This window comes from Xenopus laevis, chromosome 1S, assembly GCF_017654675.1.
Source record: "Xenopus laevis strain J_2021 chromosome 1S, Xenopus_laevis_v10.1, whole genome shotgun sequence".
NCBI classification, from domain to species: Eukaryota; Metazoa; Chordata; class Amphibia; order Anura; family Pipidae; genus Xenopus; species Xenopus laevis.
In genome coordinates, this window is record NC_054372.1 from 91,205,740 (window position 1) to 91,230,707 (window position 24,968).

General features: G+C 39.6%; 1 protein-coding gene across 1 annotated transcript in view; it reads right to left on the reverse strand.

The window, feature by feature from the left end:
• LOC108706208 (G-protein coupled receptor 54) overlaps positions 1–24,968 on the reverse strand; it is a 51,798-nt gene that overhangs the window by 15,744 nt on the left and 11,086 nt on the right. Inside the window, exon 2 of the mRNA XM_018242812.2 lies at positions 6,592–6,716. Coding sequence (XP_018098301.2) covers positions 6,592–6,716 — 125 coding nt within the window. The remainder of the gene's footprint in view (positions 1–6,591; positions 6,717–24,968) is intronic.

The window sequence follows — 24,968 nt, forward strand, 5'->3', positions numbered from 1 at the left end:
TCTGATCTTGGTTAGACTGCAGGTGTCTATCTAGAGTACAAGCAGTAGGGCTGAAGAGCATGACAAGAAGGCCACACAGTTTAAAGCTTAAGAACTCGCTTTTGAGAATTTCATTGGTGAAACTGCAGGTATCTCTCTATGGTGCAAACAAGCAGCAGGGATTTTAAGCATTGTATGCAGGTCACACAGTTTACAGATTAAGCACTCTCTTTTGAGACTTCTATAGAGCTTTCATCTACAATAGTATTTTTTTCCCTTCTGAGGCAGCACATAGTTATATTTGTTATGTTTTGGGTAGCCGAGGATTAGTAGAGTATAAGTGCTTTATTAGCAGATTCATGTACAACAGTAACTTTCACTTTTAAGCTTCCAGGAAGTATGCACAGTATGAGTCTTGAGCACAGTGACATCTACAGGCTATTTGTATAAACACCACCTATTCCCCCTATAGTAGGAAAGCATTTGGGCAAATGTAATAAACAACAACAATGCATCTTAAAGCAATAATATACATTATTCACATCACATAGTCCTGGGTCCATGCAGGTAGTTTTCTGATTCTCTCAGTATGCCTTATAGGTTCACTTTCTTCAGGCCTATTGCAGTTGACATCAGGATTAGGAAAATGTCCTTCATCAAATGGAGCTTCTCCAAAGTCATATCTAACAGGAGCAAGACAACTTGCATTCCATATGCGTCCATCAGAGTTCATATGTGTATGGTCCTCGCTGGCATCTCACTTTAAGTGGTGTAATAAATTTAGATTGTCCTTGTTTCAGTATTCCTGGTTTCTTAATTCTGACTAAAGATCCAGGTTGAAAGTGTACTTCTCTTGCACCACGTTTTCTGTCCGTATAAGCCTTACATTTGGCTTGGTGACTTTTCACAATGTCAGCAGTAGATGACTTTGTAAACACAGTATTTTGTGGAAGTTTGATGTCTGCAACATGTAACTTGTCTGCAATATAATAATTCAGCTGGAGATGATAGGTTTGTTGCATGGCGCGTTGCTCTGTAGTTATGTAGTTACATCTGGTCTCAACTTAACTTTGTGTACAGAGTTCTTTGCACAACCCAGTGAAGTGTTGCTTTGTGGTGAAATTTTAGACACCGGCTGTGTGGCAGGCACTGGTACTGTAGTAATGAGACCATCAACTAATTGTAGGTTTAATGCAGCAAAGAGATCCCTTCCAAGTATAGCAGTACCCTTATTCACAATGTAAAAGTCAGATTTTGCAGTGTTTGATTCAAAGTGTACAGTCACTGGCAAGCAACCATGCACAGTGATTGGATTCTTTAAGTAACTGACCAGTTTCAGGGCAGGTGCAACAAGCGGATCTTTTGCAAAGTATTTCAAGAAAATATCCTTTGGTAGTATAGAAACAGCTGAACCTGTATCAAGCATCAGGTTAATGGAGTGTCTGTTGTCAGCAGAAGCAGTACTGACACTGACAGTGCATATAAACTTGTCTGGAATAAATGTACCAGCTTTATCAACACTTAATACTGTAACATTTGTAGTAGTGACTTCATGAACATCTTTAGCAGAACTACGGCAGATCTTAGCAAAATGTCCTACTTTTGTGCATTTGCGGCACCGTTTAGCTTTTGCAGGACATGTAACATGATTTGCAGTGTGTTGTGTTGAACCACAGCGAAAGCAGTATTTTCTATTTGTATTTGCTGTATGGTTTTGCAGTGTAGGTGAATCCCTTTCCTTAGCACTGTATTTTGCCTGTGACTGTGCATTATTAGCCACAGTGCTGAATTCACAATCTGTACATTCCCAGCAGTTCCCTGACTGAGAGTTTTAGCCTCTGCCACTGCTGTTTCAATTTGGCTAGCAACTGTAATAGCCTTTGCAAGGGTTACAAGTGAGAGCCGGCAGGGGATTGCGAACACAACCAAACCTAGGACTATAATTTGGACTGAAGGGTTAAATCCCGCTCTAGGAGCAGTCTCTCTCTAATGCGAGGTGAGTTTGTTTTTTCCACTATTTGGTCTCTTAGCATTTCATCTGTTAGATTCCCAAACTCACAGGTAACAACCAGCTCTCTCAAAGCTGCTACAAATTGTTCTGTGAATACGCTATTACGTTGTTCACGTTGGCAGAATTTATATCTTTCAACAACCACATTTACTCTTGGCACAAAAAAGTTCTTTATAGCAGTATGTGCAGTTTCATAAGTATCATCAGGTAATGGTAATGTATAGAATATACGCTGTCCCTCCGCTCCCAGGCAGTGAATAATTAAAGCAAACTTTCTAGCAGCAGAAATCTCCCTTGATCAGCAGCAATAATGTTATTTTCAAACATATGGATCCAAGCAGTAAAAGGTATGGTAGGCTCATCAGGGTTTGGAAGAAAAGGTGCAGGCTACTGCAGAGGTAGAAGAGCCATCCTGTCGCCAATCTGTTATGTTTTGGGTAGCCGAGGATGAGCAGAGTATAAGTGCTTTATTAGCAGATTCATGCATCCATTACACAACAGTAACTTTCACTTTTAAGCTGCCATGAAGTATGCACAGTATAAGTCTTGAGCACAGTGACATCTATGGGCCATTTGTATAAACACCACAATATTTAAAATTTCCTAAAATGAAATTCATTGCAGTGCATTCATTTAATCAGAACAATGTCCTGAAGAAGAGAGCAATAAGTATAAGGTGCTAGGCGATGAAAATGTCACTGTCATGACAGGGGCACAAGAGGAAGGAAAGTATGAAGACCAGAAAAATATATGTTGAAAAACAGATAAGTGAAAGTAAAAAATTAATTAAGAAGAAAATAGAAAGTAAAATACTGGTGAGGCCCTACAATCTTGAACTGATGCAATAGATAAAAAAAAACAAATAAAATATACAGTCAGTGCTTTTCCAAGTTTGCTTCTAGTACACAACAGGAGGGAATATTACATTCAATATGGGAAAGAGAGAGAAATTGTGGTGAAAAACTGAAAATAGCGGCTAAGTGACAGGGTACTAATTAAAAAGCTTGGCATTCAGTAGGAGATGTGCTCTCTGATGCGAGAATGAGTTGTAATGAGCAGCAGTAAAACAGAGGTGAAAGGACAGCTTTGTATTCAGGGCAGGATTTAATTATCTCTGTTGTAGAAGATATGAAAGATAAATAGTCAGAAAAATGGACACAGGCAAAGAGTGGGCATACTGCATATGCTATAGTTGATAAACGACTAGATCCCCTTTGAGCTAATAAATACACTCTGCACCATATAATACACTCTGCACTATGTAATATACTCTACACTATGTAATACACTCTGCACTATGTAATATGCTCTACACTATGTCTTGCTTCTTTTGTTTATTCAGAACTACTGTATGTATTACAGTGAACCAAGTGGTAAAAGTAAGACTTCAGTGATCTACTGTGTACCTACAGCATATGCCTCTTGTGAGTACCCATGCACACTACATGCATCATGATTCAGTTTCTATCAGATTTACAGATTTGTAGTCAAAAGTCTTCTTATGCCAGGACAAAATTGTCAGTCTGGTGGAGGAAGTTCAGAAGACAATTCGTAATCCTGTCTCATCAGTCAGAGACTTAATGAGAGTTGTAGGCATGATGACTGCTTCCATAGATGCCTGTTCCTTGGGAAAGACTTCACTTAAGACCATTGCAGTCGGAGATTCTGTCCAGATGGGACCGGAAATTACAGTCCTTCAGTACTGTGATATGTCTCAGTCAGGAGACGAGGTCCCGTCTGGCCTGGTGGATTCAAGAGAAGAATCTCTCCAAGGGGCAAATTCACTAACAGGTGAAAATTCGCCAGCGATGGTTTCGTGCACATCGCAACACTTCGCCAAGCGTAAATTCACCTGGACAACGCTAATTCACGAAGATCCGAAATTACGCCAGCTAAATTACGCTCAGCAGTTCGAAGTTACGCTAGTGTTGGCTAATTAGCATACAGCGTGCAGTTAAAGTACAATGGCCGTATATGCTGCAGCAAATACATTACATTACAAGGCCAGGGAACCTTAATAAAATTATATAAAAGTTCTTATAATGCCCTACACATGTGCCCATAGTAGTAGTAGTTTAGGTGCCATATGTTAGCAAATGTAGGGGGGAAGGAGGATACCTGAAAAAAAAAATTTACGATCTTTTTCAGTCTATCACCCTTTAAATAGGAAAAGACGTCAGCGGAGGAACTCCTATCTACTCTATTGCACTTCACCTGGTCTGAGGTGGCGAAGGCAAGTCTGGCGATAGAGGTAAGGGTCAGTAAAATCAAAAACTTAGTGAATTTGCGTAGTAACGCTCTTTCGCCATACCGTAAATTCGCCTGGCAAAATTACACCATCGAATTTACGCCAGCTACCGTTAGTAAATTGGCAAAGTGCCGAAATGACGCCACCCTGGTGAATTTTCGCCAGCGTTAGTCACTTCGCCCTTTAGTGAATCTGCCCCCAAGGGTCTGTCCTTTCAGCAGGTGGAGTGGATGTTGTTGACGCCAGATGCTACACAGAAAGGTTGGGGTGCCCACACAGGAAGTTTTACAGCACAGGGGGCATGTCTTCCAACTACAGGGAATTGAGAGCGGTCCACATGGCAATCCTGAAGTTTCAACACCTGTTAAAAGGCAGACATCTAAAGATTTTGTCGGACAACTCTACGACAGTGTCATATTTAAACAAACAAGGGGGAACCAGATCCCGAATTTTGAGTCTGGACACAAAACAGATTCTGTCCTGGGCAGAAGCTTATGTTCCCTGTATAATGGCTGTTCATATAAGGGGGAGCGACAATGTATTAGCAGATCTCCTGAGCTGGAAAAGGGTGATTCCAGGAGAATGGTCACTCGATCAACAAATATTCGAGTCCATAGCGGAGAGGTGGGGGCTTCCTCACATAGACCTGATGGCAACCAGACAGAACCGCAAGCTCAGGTTATTATGTTCCCTCAACAGGGGGGATCAGCCGAACCACTTTGATGCCATTTCGATAGACTGGGATTACACCCTGGTTTATATCTACCCACAAAGCCCAATGTTACCCAGAGTTCTGCAGAAAATCAGGATGGAACAGGTGAATACCATCCTAATAGCTCCCTATTAGCCCAAGAGGGCCTGGTTTTCACTTCTGATGAAAATGTCCAGATGCTAGTATTGAGTGCTACCTCAGATCCCAACACTTCTGACTCAAGGGAAGTTTATGTGCCAAGATTTCCACAGACTCCAATTGACAACTTGGAGATTGACAGGTCCTTTTTAGATTTGTCACCAGAGGTTATCGATATTCTCTTGTGTTCAAGAAAGAAATCCACAAACAAAGCATATTCCAGAGTTTGGAGAATTTTTCGCCTTTGGTGTATCGAGACCAGCCTTCTGATGCTTCCTTGCTAAAGTTTTTACAGGAAGGATTTGAGAAGGGTTTAACACCCTTAAAGTCCAGATTTCGGCACTGTCTGCCCTCCTGAACAGAAGTCTTTTATCATCTCCTTTATTCAAGAGGTTCATCAGAGCCATTTCTAAGCTCAGACCTAGAGTCTATCGTCCCTTTCCTAGATGGAATCTTCCATTGGTGCTGTAGAAGTCATGCGAGAGTCCTTTTGAACCTCTTCAGGAATGTGCTATAAAGTGTCTATCATTCTATCCTTCAAAGCCTACCGGACAGGGTGATATTGAGACCATTGCCATCTTTTAGACCTAAGATAGGGTCTTTTTCCTACCAGAATCAGGAATTGGTTCTTCCATATTATCAGGAACCACAAGAGAATTTTACACGTCTACAACTTTTGGATGTGGGACGAGTTCTAAAAATTTACATTACTCGCACTGAGGAATCCAGGAAACATCTTTATTTCTCAAAAATAAAGGTCTCAAAGCTTCCAAATCTCCGTTGGCAAGATGGATTAAGAATATTATTCACATGGCATATATAAAAGGAGTCCTTATTCCTCCTCTGGGGATCAAAGCGCATTCGACAAGGAAATTGTCTACTTCATGGGCTGAGGCAGCTGATGTTTCCATGGATCATATATGTAGAATGGCACCTGGAGTAATCCAAACACCTTTATTCAGCACTATAGAATGAAGATTCTAGCCTCTCAGGAAGCTTCTTTTGGTAGTAAGGTGCTCCAGAAGCCGATGTGACGGATACCCGCCCTATATTACTCACTAAGTCTCATGGTGCTGCCGTATGGGACGTAAGGGAATGAGTAAATTTATACTTACTGTAAGTTACTTTTCCCTTAGTCCCTTCGGCAGCAATACTCCCTCCCTATTAAAATTTGAAGCATGTATTTGTATGGTTACTTTTTAAAAAAACACTAGTGTACATAGCAAGTTACTCCTACTTATAGGTGGGGTTTACAGGCTGTTAACATTTTACTTCTTTATCCACTTGTCGTACACGGCAGGAAGGCTAAAATAGATCTCATGGTGCTGCCGAAGGGACTAAGGGAAAAGTAAATTAAGTTAAGTATAAATTTACTCAATATTCACATGCTATAAGCATAGCTACAGTAATATTTTGGCAAAACTGTGCATTGTGTAATTCTTATTTTATTGGTAAATGAGAAACAATGGCAGCAAAAGAAGACTGAATATACTGCTTACTAACCTGCTGGATGTAGTTGACAAACTTGCACATAAATTCCCCAAATATCCAGCCAGGTAGGGGATAAAGCGCAGCTGTGAAAGGCACACAGGAAACAAGGAAAATTATATCCGTTGCAGCTAGATTAGCTGTGGGGAAAAGAAAGTTAGTAAAGTTAGACAATTGGTAGACACAGATTTCTCATACCCAAAGTAAGAACCTCAAATTATTTTACAGGTGGCCTCAGTAACATTTAGCTATGCCACTGAACCAACATGCCATGATAATATGCAGCCTATGTAAGTTGTCAGTCTAGAGACCACTATAGTTCAAGCATTAGATCCACTGTGTGGGCCCACACAGTTGCCCCATGTACATACTGTCTTGTAGTCTTACACTCATAACAAAAATCATTTTTGCAGGCACACTTGGCAGGAAGAATATCTGATTAGTCAGACCAAGTCAACTAATAAGGTTGACAGATGAAACTATTTGGTCTAAGGGACTCTAATTCCATTTGGCATCCTTGTATTAATGAGTGACTAGCTGGGACTGGCTTTTGCTTCATTAAGACCTATTGTATAAGCTTGGGAATGCAGATGAATGCAATAAGCCTGTGGCAGGCGTTAAGTACAGGGATCTGTTATTTTCACAGTCCTGCACCCTGCATCTTTGCAGCTATGCCATGGATGCAAGTGCTCTAAAACTGCACTTCAAGGTGTGATTTGATACCACTAAGTGCACTTGCACTTTTGTCCAGGATTTCAGTAAAAAAGCTTGGGATAGTAAAGGGATCAGTTACTCATTGCATGCATTGAAGCTTCCACTGAAGCATAGAATGGGGATAATGACAAGCTGACAAGCTAAAGAGGAATACACGGGGATGCTCACATTCTACTTGCAAGCAGCTCATGATATTGAATAATATTTACAAACAATTACAATGCTTCAAAATGAACAAATAGATTATTAAATAGATTTCATGTGACAATATTCAAGCTGTGTTGATCTTGCCCTCCCACCGACAGAATTACATATTCATAACTATTCAGCTTTTCAACCCAATACTTAACTGAACAGCTTGAAAAAAAAGGGTGGGGGTAATATTCGCTCAAGGATCTCTTGAACAACAACTGCATATTCCCTTTTGCATAAGAGAAAAAGGTGTATACAGATGACTTTTGGATTCTTTGCCCTTCCCCATGGCCTACTCACCAACTAAAGTGATTATTAGTAGTAAAGAAGCAGGGGGTGAAACCATTAGTACAAGTGCACTGTGTGACATCTAATCTAGTTCTTTTTCTCTCTATCACTTGAACATTGTTGCTATGGTAAGTTTATAGAAACCATAACTGTGGTTCTATAATTACTCAGGAACAATTTAGATATTCTATACTCTGTATAGAGGAATATTAACTCATGTTGATAACTGTTAAACACGAGTTTTGAGATTTTTATTCGCATCTTTTCTGCCAGACACGCAAGTTCATAGCATCATGTTTTATTTCGCACAGACCATACTTTATCAAAGTGACACTGACAGCTGCAAACATTTCTGTATAATTGTGCAAATGTTAAAGGAACAGTAACGTCAAAAAATGAAAGTGTTTTAAAGTAATGAAAATATAATGCAGTGTTGCCCTGCACTGGTAAAACTGCTGTGCTTGCTTAAGAAACACTACTATTGTTTATATAAATAAGCTGCTGTGCAGCAATGGGGGCAGCCATTCAAAGGAGAAAAGGCTCAGGTTACACAGCAGATAGCAAATAAGCTCTGTCTGTCTAATGGTGTTATCTTTCATCCATTAGTTAACCTGTGCCATATAGCTGTTTTTCAATTTCCGCCATTGCTCCACAGCAGTTTATTTGAACTATAGTAGTGTTTCTGAAGCAAACAGATCAGTTTTACCAGTGCAGGGCAACAGTACATGATATTTTGATTACTTTAAAACAATTATATTTTTTGGTGTTACTGTTCCTTTAAAGTTACAACATCATTACAATAATAAGTATATGTGAAGGAAAACATTTACTGAAAGGTGGATTTGAAACCATACTAGGTTAACTAGACAAAGCATATTACTTTGAAACCAACTTTATAGGAACAACTGGGCAGGAAACCTAATAAATAATTGAACTTAATCATTTTTCTGTATACAGTAAATGAATGCTGAGTAGTTTGCCAGTTCAACAGGCAATGCTCTACAGTTTTGAATGCTAGTCGATAACAGCAATGATACCATTTACATTGTAAGCTTTAAAGAGCTGGGTGATCTTTATGATGTATTGGTCAGTATTTATATATAATTTGTATGTTTAATGGTTACGCTTGCAATTTTATATTTGTACAGCTATGGGATCCATTATCTGGAAACACTTTATCCAGAAAGCTCCAAATTAGGGGTAGGTTATCTCCCATAGAAGTCAAATATCTTTTATACATTTTTAACTTTAAATACATTTTTAAAAATAACTTTCTCTGTAATAAAAAAACCTTGTAATTGATCCCAACTTTGATAAAATTAACTTTTATTAAAGGCAAAACAATCCTTTTGAATTTATTTAATATTTAAATACATTTTTAGTACAGAGAAAAATCCCTTATCCAGAACACCCTAGATAACAGGTCCCATACCTGTATTTGTATGCTTCTACTATCTTTCTTAACATAAACATACAGATATGTTATCTTTATAACAGACATCCAGTGACAGCAGTTTAGAATACTCCATTTACATTATGACAGAATGCAGAATCTTTAAAATATTAATCCTCATTGTGTTTGAAATGAGAAAAAAGATCTTCATTATCTCTGTTCAAAGATATTACATATGAATTTAGAAAAAAGGGTCATTTTGTACAACATAGTACAACATAGTACCTGAAGCAACTATATAATCCAATCAAAGAGCTGATGCACTTCTCTAGGTTACAGTTTAAGATAAATTGTTAAAGAAAAAAAAGTGTAGCCCAGGAAATGGCAAATGGTTAGCAGTTTTTCCAAACTATTATTTCCCCAACATACACTGTACTGGAAGCAGTTTACTCCACTAAGTTCAATATTTTTTTGTAAATGCCTTTAGAAATAATTTAGCAAATTATTATTTTTGCTAATTATAAAATATCCTGCAAACTCTAAAACATGTTTAGGGAATATCCTACAATTTAGGGGTATTTTTATCAAAATGGGAAATAGAGATACAGATTACAAGGGGACAGATGGGCTGGCGAGGCACCAGGGACCAATTAGTCTTGGGCAGCAATGGTACTTGGCCTGGCTCTGGAATAAGCTGAGGAGGAGCTAACTGCATTAACTCTATTATCTGGAATCCTTGGGATCTACTGTATTTCTGTAATTTGCATCTTCAAACCTTACGGTTTTAGAGTTTTTTTCTTTGAATAAACTCACAATTTAAAAAAACTGAAACGTCTGTTTGTTTTAAAAAATCTGAATATAAAAACATCAATTAAATAAAATTGTGAAAAGTGTTAAGTATACAAGCTCAGAAAAACTCGAAAGTTTTCAAGCTCAAAAACTCGAAACGCTTGAATGAAAAAATATCTTGAATTTTGCAGAGGACAACTCTCATTGACTTCTACATGAACAAGCGTTTAGATGCCAAAGTTTTACATTTGAGTTTTTCAAATTTTTTGTGCTTAATAAATACCAAACATTTGAGTTTTTGAAAATAGAATTTGAATTTGTGAGTTTTTGTGCCCAAAAATTCGAATGGTTGCATATACAGGTATGGGATCTGTTATGCAGAATGCTCTGGCCCTAGGACTTTCCGGATAACAGATATTTCTGTAATTTGGCTCTTTATACCTTAAGGGGCAAATGCATCAAGGGTCGAATATCGAGGGTTAATTAATTTGAAGTATTTTGCGCAAATACTTCGATCGAACGATCGAAGGAATAATCGTTTGATCGAACAATATAATCCTTCGTTTCGAACGATTCTAAGGATTTTAATCCAACGATCAAAGGATTATCCTTCAACCAAAAAAAGTTAGCCAAGCCTATGGGGACCTTCGGGAGTTCGGTAGCTTTTAGGTGGCGAACTAGGGGGTCGAAGAGACAGTACTTTGACTATCGAATGGTCGAATAGTCGAACGATTTTTAGTTCGAAACGTTCGATTCGAAGTCGAAGTCGTAGTCGAAGGTCGAAGTAGCCCATTCGATGGCCGAAGTAGCCAAAAAAACACTTCGAAATTCGAAGTTTTTTTTCTTCTATTCCTTCACTCGAACTTAATGAATGGGCCCCTAAATCTACTAGAAAACAATTTAAACATTAAATAAATCAAATAGGCTGGTTCTGCCTACAATAAAGATTAATTATATTTTAATATAAATCAAGTACAAGGTGCTGTTTTATTATTACAGAGAAAAGGGAAATAATTTTTAAAATTTGGATTATTTGGATGAAATATAGTCTATGGGAGATGACTTTTCCGGGTAATGAGCTTTCTGGATAATGGGTTTACGGATAATGGGTTCCATACCTGTATTCAAATTTGAATGTTGATAAATCACCCCCTAAGGGGCAAATTCACTAAGAATCGAAGTTGTGCCAGGCGCAACTTCGCCGCTCTTCGCCGCACTTCGCCAGGCGAATTTTCGCCAGCGCTACGCAAATTCACTAAAATGCGAAGTTGCGCACAGGGGTAGCGAAAGGTTGCGGAGTTGCGCTAGCGTTGTTTCGCTATATAAAGCGAAGTTGCGCTAGCGAAGGCTAATTTGCATACGGCGCAAAATTCAAATTTCAATGGAGGAACACGTATCTGCACTACAAATGCCTAGAAAACCTTCAAATCAGCCAATAAAAATTTTATTTTGCCCTACACATGTGCCCACTGTCTAGGTAAGTTGCCATGAGTCAGGAAATGTAGGGGGGAGGAAGGGGAGCCCCAAAAAATTTTTTTCAGTCTATCACCCGCCATGTAGAAAACACGCCAGCGTTTTTTGGGACTTAGAAAAAATTTTGACTTTTTTTGAAACAATCCCTATCTACTCTATTGCGCTTCGCCAGGTCTGAGGTTGCGAAGGAAGTCTAGCGTAAAAGGTAGCGTTCGCTACACTGCGCAAGTTAGTGAATTTGCGTAGTTTCGTCGCTAGCGAAGATTCGCCTGGCGTAAGGTTGCGAAGTAACACTAGCGAAACTACGCCAGCGTTCGTTAGTCAATTTGCGCAGTAGCGAAAATGGCCAACGCTAGCGAATTAACGCTAGCGTTCGGCGCTTCGCGCTTTAGTGAATTTGCCCCTAAGTCTTTTAAAAAAAAATTACGTGTAACTATTAAGTAAACCTAATATGCCAATTAGTTGCCATCAGGTACACTGTTTAATCAATACAGAGAAAAAAGAAAATTAGAATTATTAATTAAAATGGCTTAAAATGGACTCGATGGGACAAAGTCTTCTGGTAAGGCAACTCTACATGTATGTTTGAGTTATCACAGGTATCAAGTAGTGTAGACTAGGGTATATAATATACCCTAGAGAGCTTTAGCAAACTTCTGGATTGTCAGATTGCTGGAGGTATAGATCCACAGACACATTTTCAAGGATTATTCAGTTTGTCCTTAGATATTTGCTATGACATATGCTTCTGGGCAAATTTAGTGTCTTTTATTACATCTATTACATTTATTAAGATCAGCCGGAAGTTGTAGTTGGCTCATCTATTACTTTATAATCATAGATGATTGAGAGTTTCACATATAGCTTATGAGCCACACATACATTAATCATAACACAGAAATACATTATTCATTCACATTAAAAAAATGAATTTACCCAAAGAAAAACAGAATGCTCAGGATGTCATTTACTGCATTAATTGTTGGAAATGTACCTTGAAATTAATTTAATAGCCTGCATGTGGTTAATAAATTGATTTGAATATCTATATCTAGCACTTAAGGCAGTTTGTCCATATGTATCCATTTTTAACTGCATTGGTTCTCTTCCAGAGTTTTTTTCCACACTCTGTGCCTCAGAGTTTTTTTCCACACTCTGTGCCACATACCAATTGCACCCAGCTTCTGTTATCCTTCCCATATTTTGGGTCTCATAGAGCATTCTGGGAGGTATTAACCTTCCCTCTAGTGTTTTCCCAGATACTGTGCCCAGTGGCGGAACTACCCGGGGGGCAGGGGGTGAGATTGGGCCAGGGCCAGCAGGGCACCATGGCAGCTCACACACCACTGTTTCCGATAGAAAAACCGTCCCCCTCTAGTTACATTACTGACTGTGCCACAAGCATTACCAAGATATTTAGCTCTGCTTCTCTTATTTTCCAATGTGTTCTTCAGTTGTATATGCTGAGAACTAGTTTTTAGGATTTATATGCACCCATTTCTAAAGCCACAGCAATAGTTACATACGTAAGAAGACTGGTATGGGGTATTAGACCTGGAACAAACTGCTTTTCAAATTCTTTTTATTGAGTTTGCAGACCTGGAACAAATTGCAGCAACTACCACAATCCCAACATTGAGTTGAACTGCACACGTATATGGCAAGCAGGAAGTGTTGCCTAAGTACATGACATATCCAAAAAATGTGGGCACCAATGGTTATTATTCACTGCACACCTTACCCTTCCTGCCAAATAGACAGCTCAGTGAGGTACAATTTGACAACCATGGCACTGCTGTACCATTACCATGCACAGGCCCAAAATGATATTACAGATATGAAAAATTGCAGCACCCTACTCACCTTGCCTTTTGGTGTTTCATGGTGTTTGCCTTTTCCTTCTGTTTTCTTGTCCTTTTTCTGTAATTTCCTGATAACTTCTCTTTTATAACCCTGTTTTATTTTAATTACATTTTTTAAATTTAATTATTTTTTGTCATACCTTCTTTAAAAAAAACTCTCTTGCTCACCTTCCTACTTCTTTCCTATCCCTTTTTTCTTCACAATTTTATATCTTCTCTTTTCCATGCTCCTCTTTTACTGATATTTACCCCTTCTGCCACCGACTATTTCTCATAGCTGCATAACCTATTTATTCTGCCCCTGCCCTTTTTGTGCTGCAACTTTTGTCCCCTTTTAACTTTTTGGCTCCTTAAGGGCACCCTTTACTCTTATTTGTGCTATGCACTCTTCATCCATCCTATCTGAGCAAGAAGTTTTCAACAGCAGCAGGTTTAGTATGGGGTGCCGTTAATTCTGCCAGGCAGGGACAATTTTAGGGGATATTCATTTATATATAAGGAAGCAACAAGCTGCACAATGCTTACATTTATTTATAACAGGGGTCTTATGATGCTGTCCCCTTACTTGCCCAGTGCTTAGCCCTTTCACATCAGAGCGGATCGAGGGGGGGCACAACACTAGTGCAGAGAGCACAACCGCGACATGTCACACGCAACTCACATCAGTAATGACGACGCCCAGAATTAGAAAAGAGCAGTTGGGTCTGATTAGTGTCAGAGCACAACTATAATTGTGCAAATTGTAATGCATTGGATGCAATTGTGTCAGACATCTCACCTGCATACTACATTGTGGTTAAAAAAAAAACATGGCAAGTGTGTTCATAAATGACCCCTAAAGTCTATGTAGTACAATGTGTAGCCTTGGTGATTAGGGATAGTTATAGGCGAATAAATTCACCAGACACTAATTTGCTGCAAATTATTGCGATTTGCCCGCAAAAAATCTGATGCATAAAAAAATTGGGGCGCCTCGAAATTGTCGAGCACATAAAAATTGTTGCGCGTCAAAATTATTCAGATGCCCATTGACTTTAATGCATTTGGACCAAATAGTTGCACGCATAAAGATTGTAGCTTGGTCAAAATTTACACGCATCGAAATTATTTAGACGCCCATTGTGTTTCGTGAATTTCTCGGCACAGATTCCCCCATCACTAATTATGCTAAATGCTGAACTCCATCCGCCAGTGGGTCATTCAGCTGTCATACTGAGCCACATATACCAGATTAATCCATACGGGAAAACTTCATCCATGGTTAGGCTCTGCTCACTCAGAAACTGTTACACTGCTTTTGACAAAGCTGCCATAGTGATGAAATGGAAGTTATGTAAACCAAGAAATTGCTTATACTCATACTATACAGACTGTGTGTGAATCCCCATTGTCTGGAGTGGTGAGGTTGCCAAATGAGCAGATCTTGCCCCAGTATGCCCACTGGGTGATGTTTGTCTGATCCGATCGTGGGCCCAAGGGACCACTTGGTCTTTTGGCAGCTTTTTTCGGCCCGGGTATGTCCACCTTTAGTGAGCCACTCCAGACAATGGGAACTTACACACAGTCTGAATAGTGCAATGTGTGGGCCTTATAAGCAGTTTCTTAGTCACATAGTTAGCTATAGTTTAACTACTACACAACTTCCATTTCATCACTATGGCAGCTTTGTCAAAAGCAGTGAAACAGTTTATGAGTGAGCAGGACCTACCCATGGGTGAATGTTTTCCATATGGATTAATCTGGTATATGTGGCTCAGTAATGCAGCTGAGTGATCCACTGGTGGATGGAGTTCAGCAGCAGTCTTGTTGCAAAAATGTGAACTCACACTAAGGAAAATACTATATATGTTTTATGAGTGGCTGCTTATAAGACTTACACATTATACTATATAGAATAGGTGTGCACATGATCAGTCCCACATCTGTGTCTAAAACTATTATGTAGTAGTTAAACTACAGCTAACTATGAGATGCCTCATAAGACCCACTCATTATACTATACAGAATATGTGTCTATGATCAGTCTAGGGTTGCCACCTTTTTTTCAGCATAAATGGACAGGGGACGGCCCGGTAATGTAGGGGGCAGTGCAGGTGACATCAGGGGCAGGACTTATTATGTAGCAATCAGCGATTGTCATTTACTTCAGCGTTGGATTTCCTTATTTGGAAATCTGAACTTTTCACCCAGGCAGCCAGGGCCACCATCAGGGGGTCACAGCGGGGATAGTTGTCCCGGGCCCGCAGGGTTTTGTGTCTAAGGGGGGGGGGCCTGGCCATTCTTCACTTACTCACTCACCCCCCCCCCACACACACAAGTTATAAAAAGCTATTGATGGTCAGGCCCCCTTATAAGTTAAAAAAACTGTGGTGCCAGGGCCCCCCATAACATTTTTTTAAAAAAATTGGTGATCAGGGCCCTCCTATAAGTTAAAAAAAAAAACATTAGCGCCAGGGCCCCCCATAAAAGTTTTTTTTTAAAAAAACATTGGTGGCAGGGCCCACTTCAAGTAAGAAAAATAGATGTCCAGGGCCCCCCCCCCCACAAGTTATAAAAAGCCATTGGTGATCAGGGGCCCCCCTGCAAGTAAAAAAAAATTGGCCAGATCACCCCAAATTTTTTAAAAAATAGCTTGCCAGGGTTTTGTGTCTAAGGGGGGGCCCGGCCATGCTTCACTTACTTGATTATCCGGGCCCCCTGCTTTCAGCATGCTGCACAGCAGCTCTGTGCACAGAAGCTTTTCTTCTATTAAGATACAGCAGAGCTGGCAACTTTTCATCTTGTTTGTTATACGGCAATAAGCTTTGTTCTTATTGGTTCAGGAATGTGACTGACAGTATTGCTTCACAGAATGGATATTTTAAAGTGGACCTGTCACCTTCGCATAAAAATCTCTATTACAAAAGTTGTTAGCAAATTAAACATGGAACCCAAATAGTTTTTTTCATTAAAGCATCCATACCTGTTATAAAGGCATATAAATATCTTATTACCTGCCCACGCCTCTATGCCTGAGGCATAGAGGTGGGGCAGTCAATTACCTTCACTTTCTATTCAGCACTTCCTAGATGTCACTGCTCTCCCCACATTCCCTTTTCCGTCTCACACTCTATAATTGTGTAGGGCAATGTGTATGGGCATTAGGTCCCCTATTCAGGCGCATACACAAGATTTTGGGGTGATGCACAACTTGTCTTAATAACAGCTTTCACAAAATGGCTCCTGCCTGTGTGCTGGGATTGGGTAATTCCAAGACTGAAGGAAACAAAATTTAAATAATAAATGTAGTGTAAGTAAGTTTTATTTTGCTCAACTAACATGATAAAAAATAATTTGGAATTATTTCTTGGGGTGACAGGACCCCTTTAACTGTTTAGTGAAACTGAAACTGGGCTTTCATTTTGTGTAAAGAACGAATCCTGTACTATAAAATCTTGCTTTCTGTCACAAATCTATTTTGTTATTTAAATCTAGCTTGGCATGCACTAGTTAGTTACACTATTATATATTCTGTCCAACTTTTTTTTACATAATTCATTCTGTAAGTAACTCTACACTTAAGTGTGTCTGTTACATGGAGGTTATACATTTGTGAGACAGATTGATTGTTAAAATGTACAGAATGGGGTTTATATTATAATGACATCCTTTTGTGCACTAACCAGATTTTGTTCTCATTCTTTTATAGAAATAATTCTTTTGTATATTTTTTATCTTTGTATACGGTCACAAATACTTATATATCATGAGAGACATTCATTCTCTGTGCTAGGGATAATTTTGTATGCAGAATGGATTTGGGACAAACGGCACCCCATAGTTTAGAGGTTAGCACTTTGAATGCAGCCTTGGCTACGATACGATATTGGAAAGTTTGGCGGAGATTCATCTCGCTGCCATTATCCATAGCTGCATTCAGAGAGGTTCGAACTTGTATACCTGCTGTGCCTGCCACTGAAATGTACTTATTTCTCTGACTGGCCAGACTGAAACCCCTGTAGCAGAGTGGGGAATGCAAATTGGGCTGGAGTGTGGGGCATGGTCCCCAGTACCAACATATATGGTGAAATCGAGGTTTTCAAATACTGCAATTCCTAACAGAGCCCAAAAATTTGGCTAAAAAGTGCATAAGCAGACCAACATTGTACTACTAAACAAATTTCCCGTGTATATACAAATCCCATGAAATAGAGAGATAACTAAGATTAAAAATTATTGAAGGAGAACTATCATGAAACTTAAAAATTTCTACATATAATCAATTCAATATTCTATTCCGTTCCTGAAAAAATCAAGATATTGGTTTATTTTCTTTTCATTTCAGAGCCAGATTCTGATTGATCTCTAACTGAAATGCAGTTATCTTGAATTCATTGTCTAGGCAAACAGAGCACACGCCATTGAAGTACCAGGGCTGATTCCCACATGAAGAGAATAAAGATAGACAGATCGCTTAGAGAGGGAAGATTTATTTTCAATACATAAAATTTAGATTACATTTGTTCTTTTTCATGAAAGCTCCCCTTTAGCAAAAGAAACTAGAACATCTAAAAATGATAAAAGCTTCAGGACCTGATGGAATTTACTCCAGTGTAAAAACATAGCTCAGCGCTGTGATTGCAAAACAACTTTACTTAAATTTCCAGGATACATTAAAGGTTAAATAAATCTTAACTAAAGAAGTTGGCTAGAAATATTGTACATAATGTTTTGAACTTATGTACCAGCCCAAGGTAACCACAACTCTTTAGCAGTAAAGATCTGTGTCTCCAAAGATGCCCCAGTAGCTCCCTATCTTCTTTTCTACTGATTCACTGCACATGCTCTGTGTACTGTATATTGTGAGTCTGTGCCAAATTAAGCCATTATATTGGCCTCGTCACTTACTGAGCTCAGGGACCAACTCCCAAATACAGTACACATAGAATATTAATGTTACAACATAAGGCTGATTAGTAATTAATATAGATAATTACTACAAGGTAGCACAGAAACCAGTGCATCTAGCATCAGAATTTAATAATCAATCTTGTAGCATCGTCTTATATTACAGACCAACCTCATTTTCTGCTTGATAATTTGTGATGATCCCTAAGCTCAGTTTTTCAACAACTGCTCAGAGCCCACTGAGAATGTGAGTGTCACAGACACTTTCCAAGATGGTGACCCCCTGTAACAAGTTTGATTTCCCGGATCATTTCTGCTATTGAGAAGCTGAAACATTAGGCTGGTGCAATAGGTTCAGTATATAAAATATGAAATTTTTAGCCCCATTAATTTTTATGGTTTAGTTCTCCTTTGGCATGGTGCTCTCTTTGAGCAGATAATAAGAGATAAGATATATCAGACAAAAAAATAAGAAAGAACTGGCCAATATGACTGCACCTTCCGATCTATAACGTCCGAACACTCAAGTGTATTGGTTACATAAAACTTAACTTTTAATAACGTTGTGTGACAGAGTGTTTGGAAAACACCACTGTCGTGCAGGAAAGTACATGGAAAAGAGTACATTTAAACTGCAAGATACTGTAGGTGTTGCAGAGGGATACTTGGCTCAGGTAGGGTTAATATTCCCTATCAGCCAGGTAATTAAGTGGCAGCTGAGAGAGGATCTACCTGAGAATGTAAAAGGGCTGGGTGAGCACAGTTCAAGGCTCTCCAGGGAAGTGAGGGGCTGTGAGAGACAGAGCTGGGCAGAAGGAGCTTTTCTGCCAGCAAGAGAGTTCCAGAGCTTGGAGCCTAAATCCCTTGTGGGGAATGAAAGAGGAAAGGACTGGCAGAGGCTAGTGAGTCTGAGTCCCAGGAGGGTAAGCCAGCAGGGCTGAGTGTGAAGCCCAAATACTTCAAGGTGCAAGAAGGTGAGAGTTTCCCTTGATGGTGAGCGACCAGAGGGGGGAAAACCCTGAATGTTTTGCAGTGTATTTACTTAACTGTACCCTGCATGTTCTACAGTGAAGTTGAACTGAAACCTGAACATTTTTCTGTTGCCTTTTTGTTGGGAATGTCCAGTGCTTAATAAACCTGTGTTTTTGTCCTAAACCTTGGTGTCCCTGTCTCTAAGCTCCAAAATCCTACGCTACCTGCCTACCAAATGCTAATTCCCCCATAAAAGTGCATGTGCAGGCCAGTGGCATGTCACAGTTGTTAAAACAAATGTCCAGTATTACAATTTAAAAAATAGGTTAGTAACAGGACGGCTGATCGACAAGAGGCAACGTGGTTAATACTGTCGGGTATTCAGATATGCATTTATTACAAAGACGAGTCACTAAGCCATCTGTCGAGGCTGATCAATTGCATACTCAGTATGCCTTGGTAAAAATTACTAGGGATGCTCTGAATCCAGGATTCGGTTCGGGATTCGGCCAGGATTCAGTCTTTTTCAGCAGGATTCGGATTCGGCCGAATCCTACTGCCCGACCAAACTGAATCCTTATTTGCATATGCAAATTAGGGACGAGGAGAGAAATCGCATGACTTTTTGACACAAAACAAGGAAGTAAAAATGTTTTTCCCATTCCCACCCCTAATTTGCACTTAAGGCAAATTAGTATTCTGATTCGGTTTGGTATTCGGCCACATCTTTCACAAAGGATTCGGGGGTTTGGCTGAATCCAAGATAGTGGATTCGGTGCATCCCTAAAAATTACTAACGCTAGCCAGTTCACCATATAGTTCCGATGCCCACCCCTTCACCCACTTGGAGAAACCACCCCTAAAGTGGTTAAGTGAATGTGCCAGATGTAATTGCCATTAGCCTTATCACATACTCAGTATGCTCAAGTATAAATCATCCAAACCGGCAAATCACCCATTCATACCGACGCCAACCCCTTCACCCCCTCAGAGGTCCCTAACGCAGTGTGGTTGAGTAATGCACCACAAGTGACGTATCGGTGACCCAGTGCTGTTATTAAGCCTGCCTAATGCATGAATTATATTGTGCCTCAGGCACCCCTAGATAGATACAATTAATGCTGTTGCTGAACCTTGGATCATGTCTCCAACCCCTTCACCCTCAGTTAATACCCTCCCGATCTGTAGATTAATCGAATCCCCTTATAGAATGGTCCCCATCCGATGTCCTGCCTGACCGAAAACTAAAAGTGCGCACTTTTAGTTTTGGTTAGGCAGGACATTGGCTTAGTGACTTGTGATAAATGCAAATCTGAATACCCCACAGTATCAACCACGTTGCCTCTTGTCGATACGCCGTCCTGTTACTAACCTAAAATTGTAATACTGGACATCTGTTTTGACAAAGTTATTAAAAGTTAAGTTTTATGTAACCAATACACATGAGTGTTTGGACGTTATAGATGGGAAGGTGCAGTCATATGGGCCAGTACTTTCTTCTTCTTTTGTCTGATATATACTTACTATACCTGACCCTGCACACCATCTCCTACATCTGATGGTCGGTGCTCCCCAATCTCTGTTCTTTATAAGAGATAAGATAGTGGCATACATTTCAATACTATAATGCCAGACAAATGTGGACAGTAGCGTAACTACCGTGGAAGCAGACCCCACAGTCGCAGGGGGGCCCGGGGGTACAGGGGGCCCGGCGGGGCATGCTTCCTCCGTAGTACAATGTAGCTGCTATAGTGACACATTTCCCCAGGTACACCAAGTGCTGTTTAAACACATAATGTAATAGCATCTGTGCTGTATAGATTGAGTTCTGGATATTTTTTTGTTGCTGTCTTACTGTACATGCCGGTCGGTCTAATAAGCAATGATAACACACACTTATATACAGGCTTCGGCAAAGAAATATAAAACCACTGGGCGCCAGAAAAAAGGTGCCTCCCCATTCCCTCCCCTGCACTAAAGTAACTGTGTTTACAAATGCTGTGTAAAGTGAAGTGCTATTTAGTTTGAAAACATCTATTTATTAACGATGTGGGGGCAGAGCAAGGACAGAGAGGAGCAGGGCAGTGATGCCCCTGGCCCAAACAGACAGGGAGAACACTATAACAGCTGTAAATCAATACACTCACATATAGTAATATAATATATAGTGAATAAAATTCCCCAATTGTAAAATATAAGGTATTCCATGACCATATAAAGATACTGTCACGATCGACACCCAAAATCCAGAACCAATGCTAGGCTCCCTGGTCTCGGCTCTTACTTCCGTCTTTAACAGCTGCCTTTCACCTCGGGAGGAGCCCTCGGCTAATTGGATGCCGCCAGGTCTTATTAAGAGAGGAGCCAAGCTAAAGGTTCTGGGCGAGCAGAGGGGCACGATTGTTAGCAAAGTCTTTTGGTCACAGACAGAAAGCGTAGTCAAAATCAGGCTGGGTCTGTGCAGGCAGAAAACAAGTGGAGTCATACAGGCAGGGGTCAAAGCCGGGAGATCAATCAAGAATGGTCGAGACGGGCACGGGTCGGAATACAGATATCAGAATAGTCGGTTTACCAGGCAGAGGTCAGGATCACAGAAGTCAAGAAAAGTCAGACAGGCAGGGTCAAAATAGGTATCAGAACACAGGATAGCACCCAGGAACTCACAAGTTGAACCTATAACGGATATGTATAATGAAAAAATACAAAAGGCGCCTATAAATAAGGAAGATGCGTGCCGCGTGCGCCCTAAGGAACTGGTGCACAGGAGGCTGAGGAACGGCGTGGTGGGCGTCTCCGGTGATGACCCAGCGGGCATCCCCACTGAACCGCTAGACCACCAGGGTGAGTAGCTATTACAGGCACAAGGCGGAAAGGCAGAATGCTTTTATGGAAGTCCAAGGTAACTTTCAATATCCTCATATTTTACTACAGAAATGACATCACTAAGCACCCATTATAATTGATGAAAGTACTGTTTATAAGTATATAATACACAAAAGCCATGAATATCTTGTAAATTATATCCTTAAACGGTGACTAGTGATGTCATCTGTTATAAATGGTTCTGATGTCATTTCTGTCATATGACTCACTGAAACTTGTGTATTATAATAAATAAAGTACCCCCGGTTGCAAAATATGAGGATATTAGACGTTACCTTGGAGTTCCATGACCTGTATAAAAACACTCAGCCTTCAGCCTCGTGTTTTTATATGGTCATGAAACTCCTGGGTAACTTATAATATCCTTATATTTTACAAGAGGGAGTACTTTATTCACTATATAATCTACAGTCTGGTCATTTCCCTATGGGACCAGACTTTAAATGATTTCCTTATAAACGGCGCGTTCTGACGTCAGAACGCGATGTTTACAACAGGGGCCCCAGGTTGCCGAATCTGATGCAGCGTGTTTGTATTTGACGCTGCACGTCTGAATTTGATGGCGCGCGTCCGAAACGGATGCTGGTGCGCCCAAATTTGAAGTCGGTGACCAGAATTTGACGCCGGCAACCAGAATTTCGACTCCAAACCCACCTCCCAACCCCCCACAAAATGTAGATTATAATGCATAATGGTCACATAACTCCTCGGTGACTAATAATATCTTTATAAATTACAGTAGGGGGTACATTATCCACTATATATAATTTACCAAAAATGTATGGAACCTGTGTTTTGTATAAATATATATACACATTCCCATAATAAACTAACTGTAGATCTTAAAAGGTTAGTACGCCTTTAACCTTTGGGATATGATAGAATATCCTATTTTTAACAACTTTTCAATTATTGTTCATTTTTTCATATAGATTATGCATAATTTGCCTTCTTTTTCTGCTTCTTTCTAGTATTTAAATGGAGTCACTGACCCCATTTAAAGTAGGAGTAGATCTAGCGTGGGTATATAAGTAGAACCACAGGCCTGCTGAACACAGAGCTAAATAATTAAAAGTCACAATAAAAAAACATGAACATGAAACATTAAGGGGGTTAGTTCGTAAAACGTAATTTTTTCTCTAAAAATGTGAGTTTTTTCCACTAAAAAAACTCAAATTTTTATAGAAAAAAACATTGAATTTTTTTTAATTATGCCTCGAAGCTGCTAAAAGTCAGAATCTGAAAATACTCAGTCTAAAACCTGTCAAATTCATGTAAGTCAATGGCAGCTGTCCTTTTAACCATTTGAAGATACTTTTAACCTTCGTGAATTTTGGGGTGTTTGACGCAGGGTTTCACTCAAAAACCCAAAAAAGTTGTTTTTTTGGTTGGCAATGCAATAAAATTGTACGATTCAGATTAAAACTCAATGAAAAAAAATTATTTTCTACTCAAATTATTTTAAGTAAGCCAAATTAATTTATGGGTGTATGGTCGAGTTTGTCTCGCTAAAATATGAGAAAAAAGTACATTAGTACAAATAACTCCCTAAATATTAAACATAAATTACCCCTTTAAAGGGGTTGATCACCTAGTTGCTTTCAGATAGATCACCAGAAATAATGACGTTTTCCAATTACTTTCTATTTTCTATGTGTGATAGCTTTTCTAATATTGAAGTGTAAAGTGTCATTTTTCACCTTCTAAAGTAGCTCTGGGAGGGGGGGGTCGCCGATCCTGTAAACTGTTAATTGATACATTAAGTTGATACATTACTTATCTTTGTCCCTGCTGAGCAGATTTCCTTGGTTTCATTACAGGCAGCTGTTAGAATTGATACAATAGTTGCTAATATTCTGGAGATGCTGCTGAGAAATGTATCAACTAAATGTTGCAAATTTGTAATAGTTTAGAGTCTGCACCTGAATTACTGAGCTGCCAGACTGAGACATCAGAGACACGAACATTCAACTTTAAACTTAGATTTTGGAAAAACAGTAAAAAATAAATAATGGAAAGTAATTGAAAAAAGGGAAAAAAGTATGACCCGTATTATTGCACCTTCCCACTCTTTTTTCATCTGAGTTCCCAGGGATATAAATAAAACATAACTTTTATTGATCACCTCCTAAAATTAATGTGAGACGAAATTAGTATATAATGTATGTTAAAAACAAGGTTAGGTGAGGAAGCTGGATAGACTCAAGGTCAACAGCTAATAAACGGTACTGGACAGTTGAAATAATAATATGGGTTTTTTAGCCACAGTGGTAGCAATTTACCCACATCTATCTCAACAGTAGTGGAGTGCTGGTGACCCACAGTGTATGAACGAGACGGGTGGAATATTGGGTCAGATTGGTACTATATATTGTACCCAGTGTGGTTGAAATTAGACCCGAGTCCCGCACCACGCACCTTCGTCTAACAATATGCCAGTGCTTGGATACAAGTACGTATAGGTATAGTAGGCATCAGCGTAAATTTGAGTAGATTTGCAGCAAAAGAGGGATTTATCGTACCCTGACGAATCTCATATACCCTCCCACACCATCCTTAATAACCGTCCGTTCCTTCTCTACTAGCGCTGAGACGGTTATGAAGAACGGGAGAAAGCAGGCAGCTTACTCAATACCGGCAGGTCCGCTCGCCTCCCATTAGCGCTGAGAAAGTTATTTAGGACGGGAGTAAGCAGGCAAATTATACAATACCGGGAAGTCCGCTTGCCTCCTATTAGCGCTGAGACGGTTATTAAGGAGGGTATATGAGATGGGTAGGTATATGAGATTCGTCAGGGTACGATAAATCCCTCTTTTGCTGCAAATCTACTCAAATTTATGCTGATGCCTACTATACCTATACGTACTTGTATCCAAGCACTGGCATATTGTTAGACGAAGGTGCGTGGTGCGGGACTCGGGTCTAATTTCAACCACACT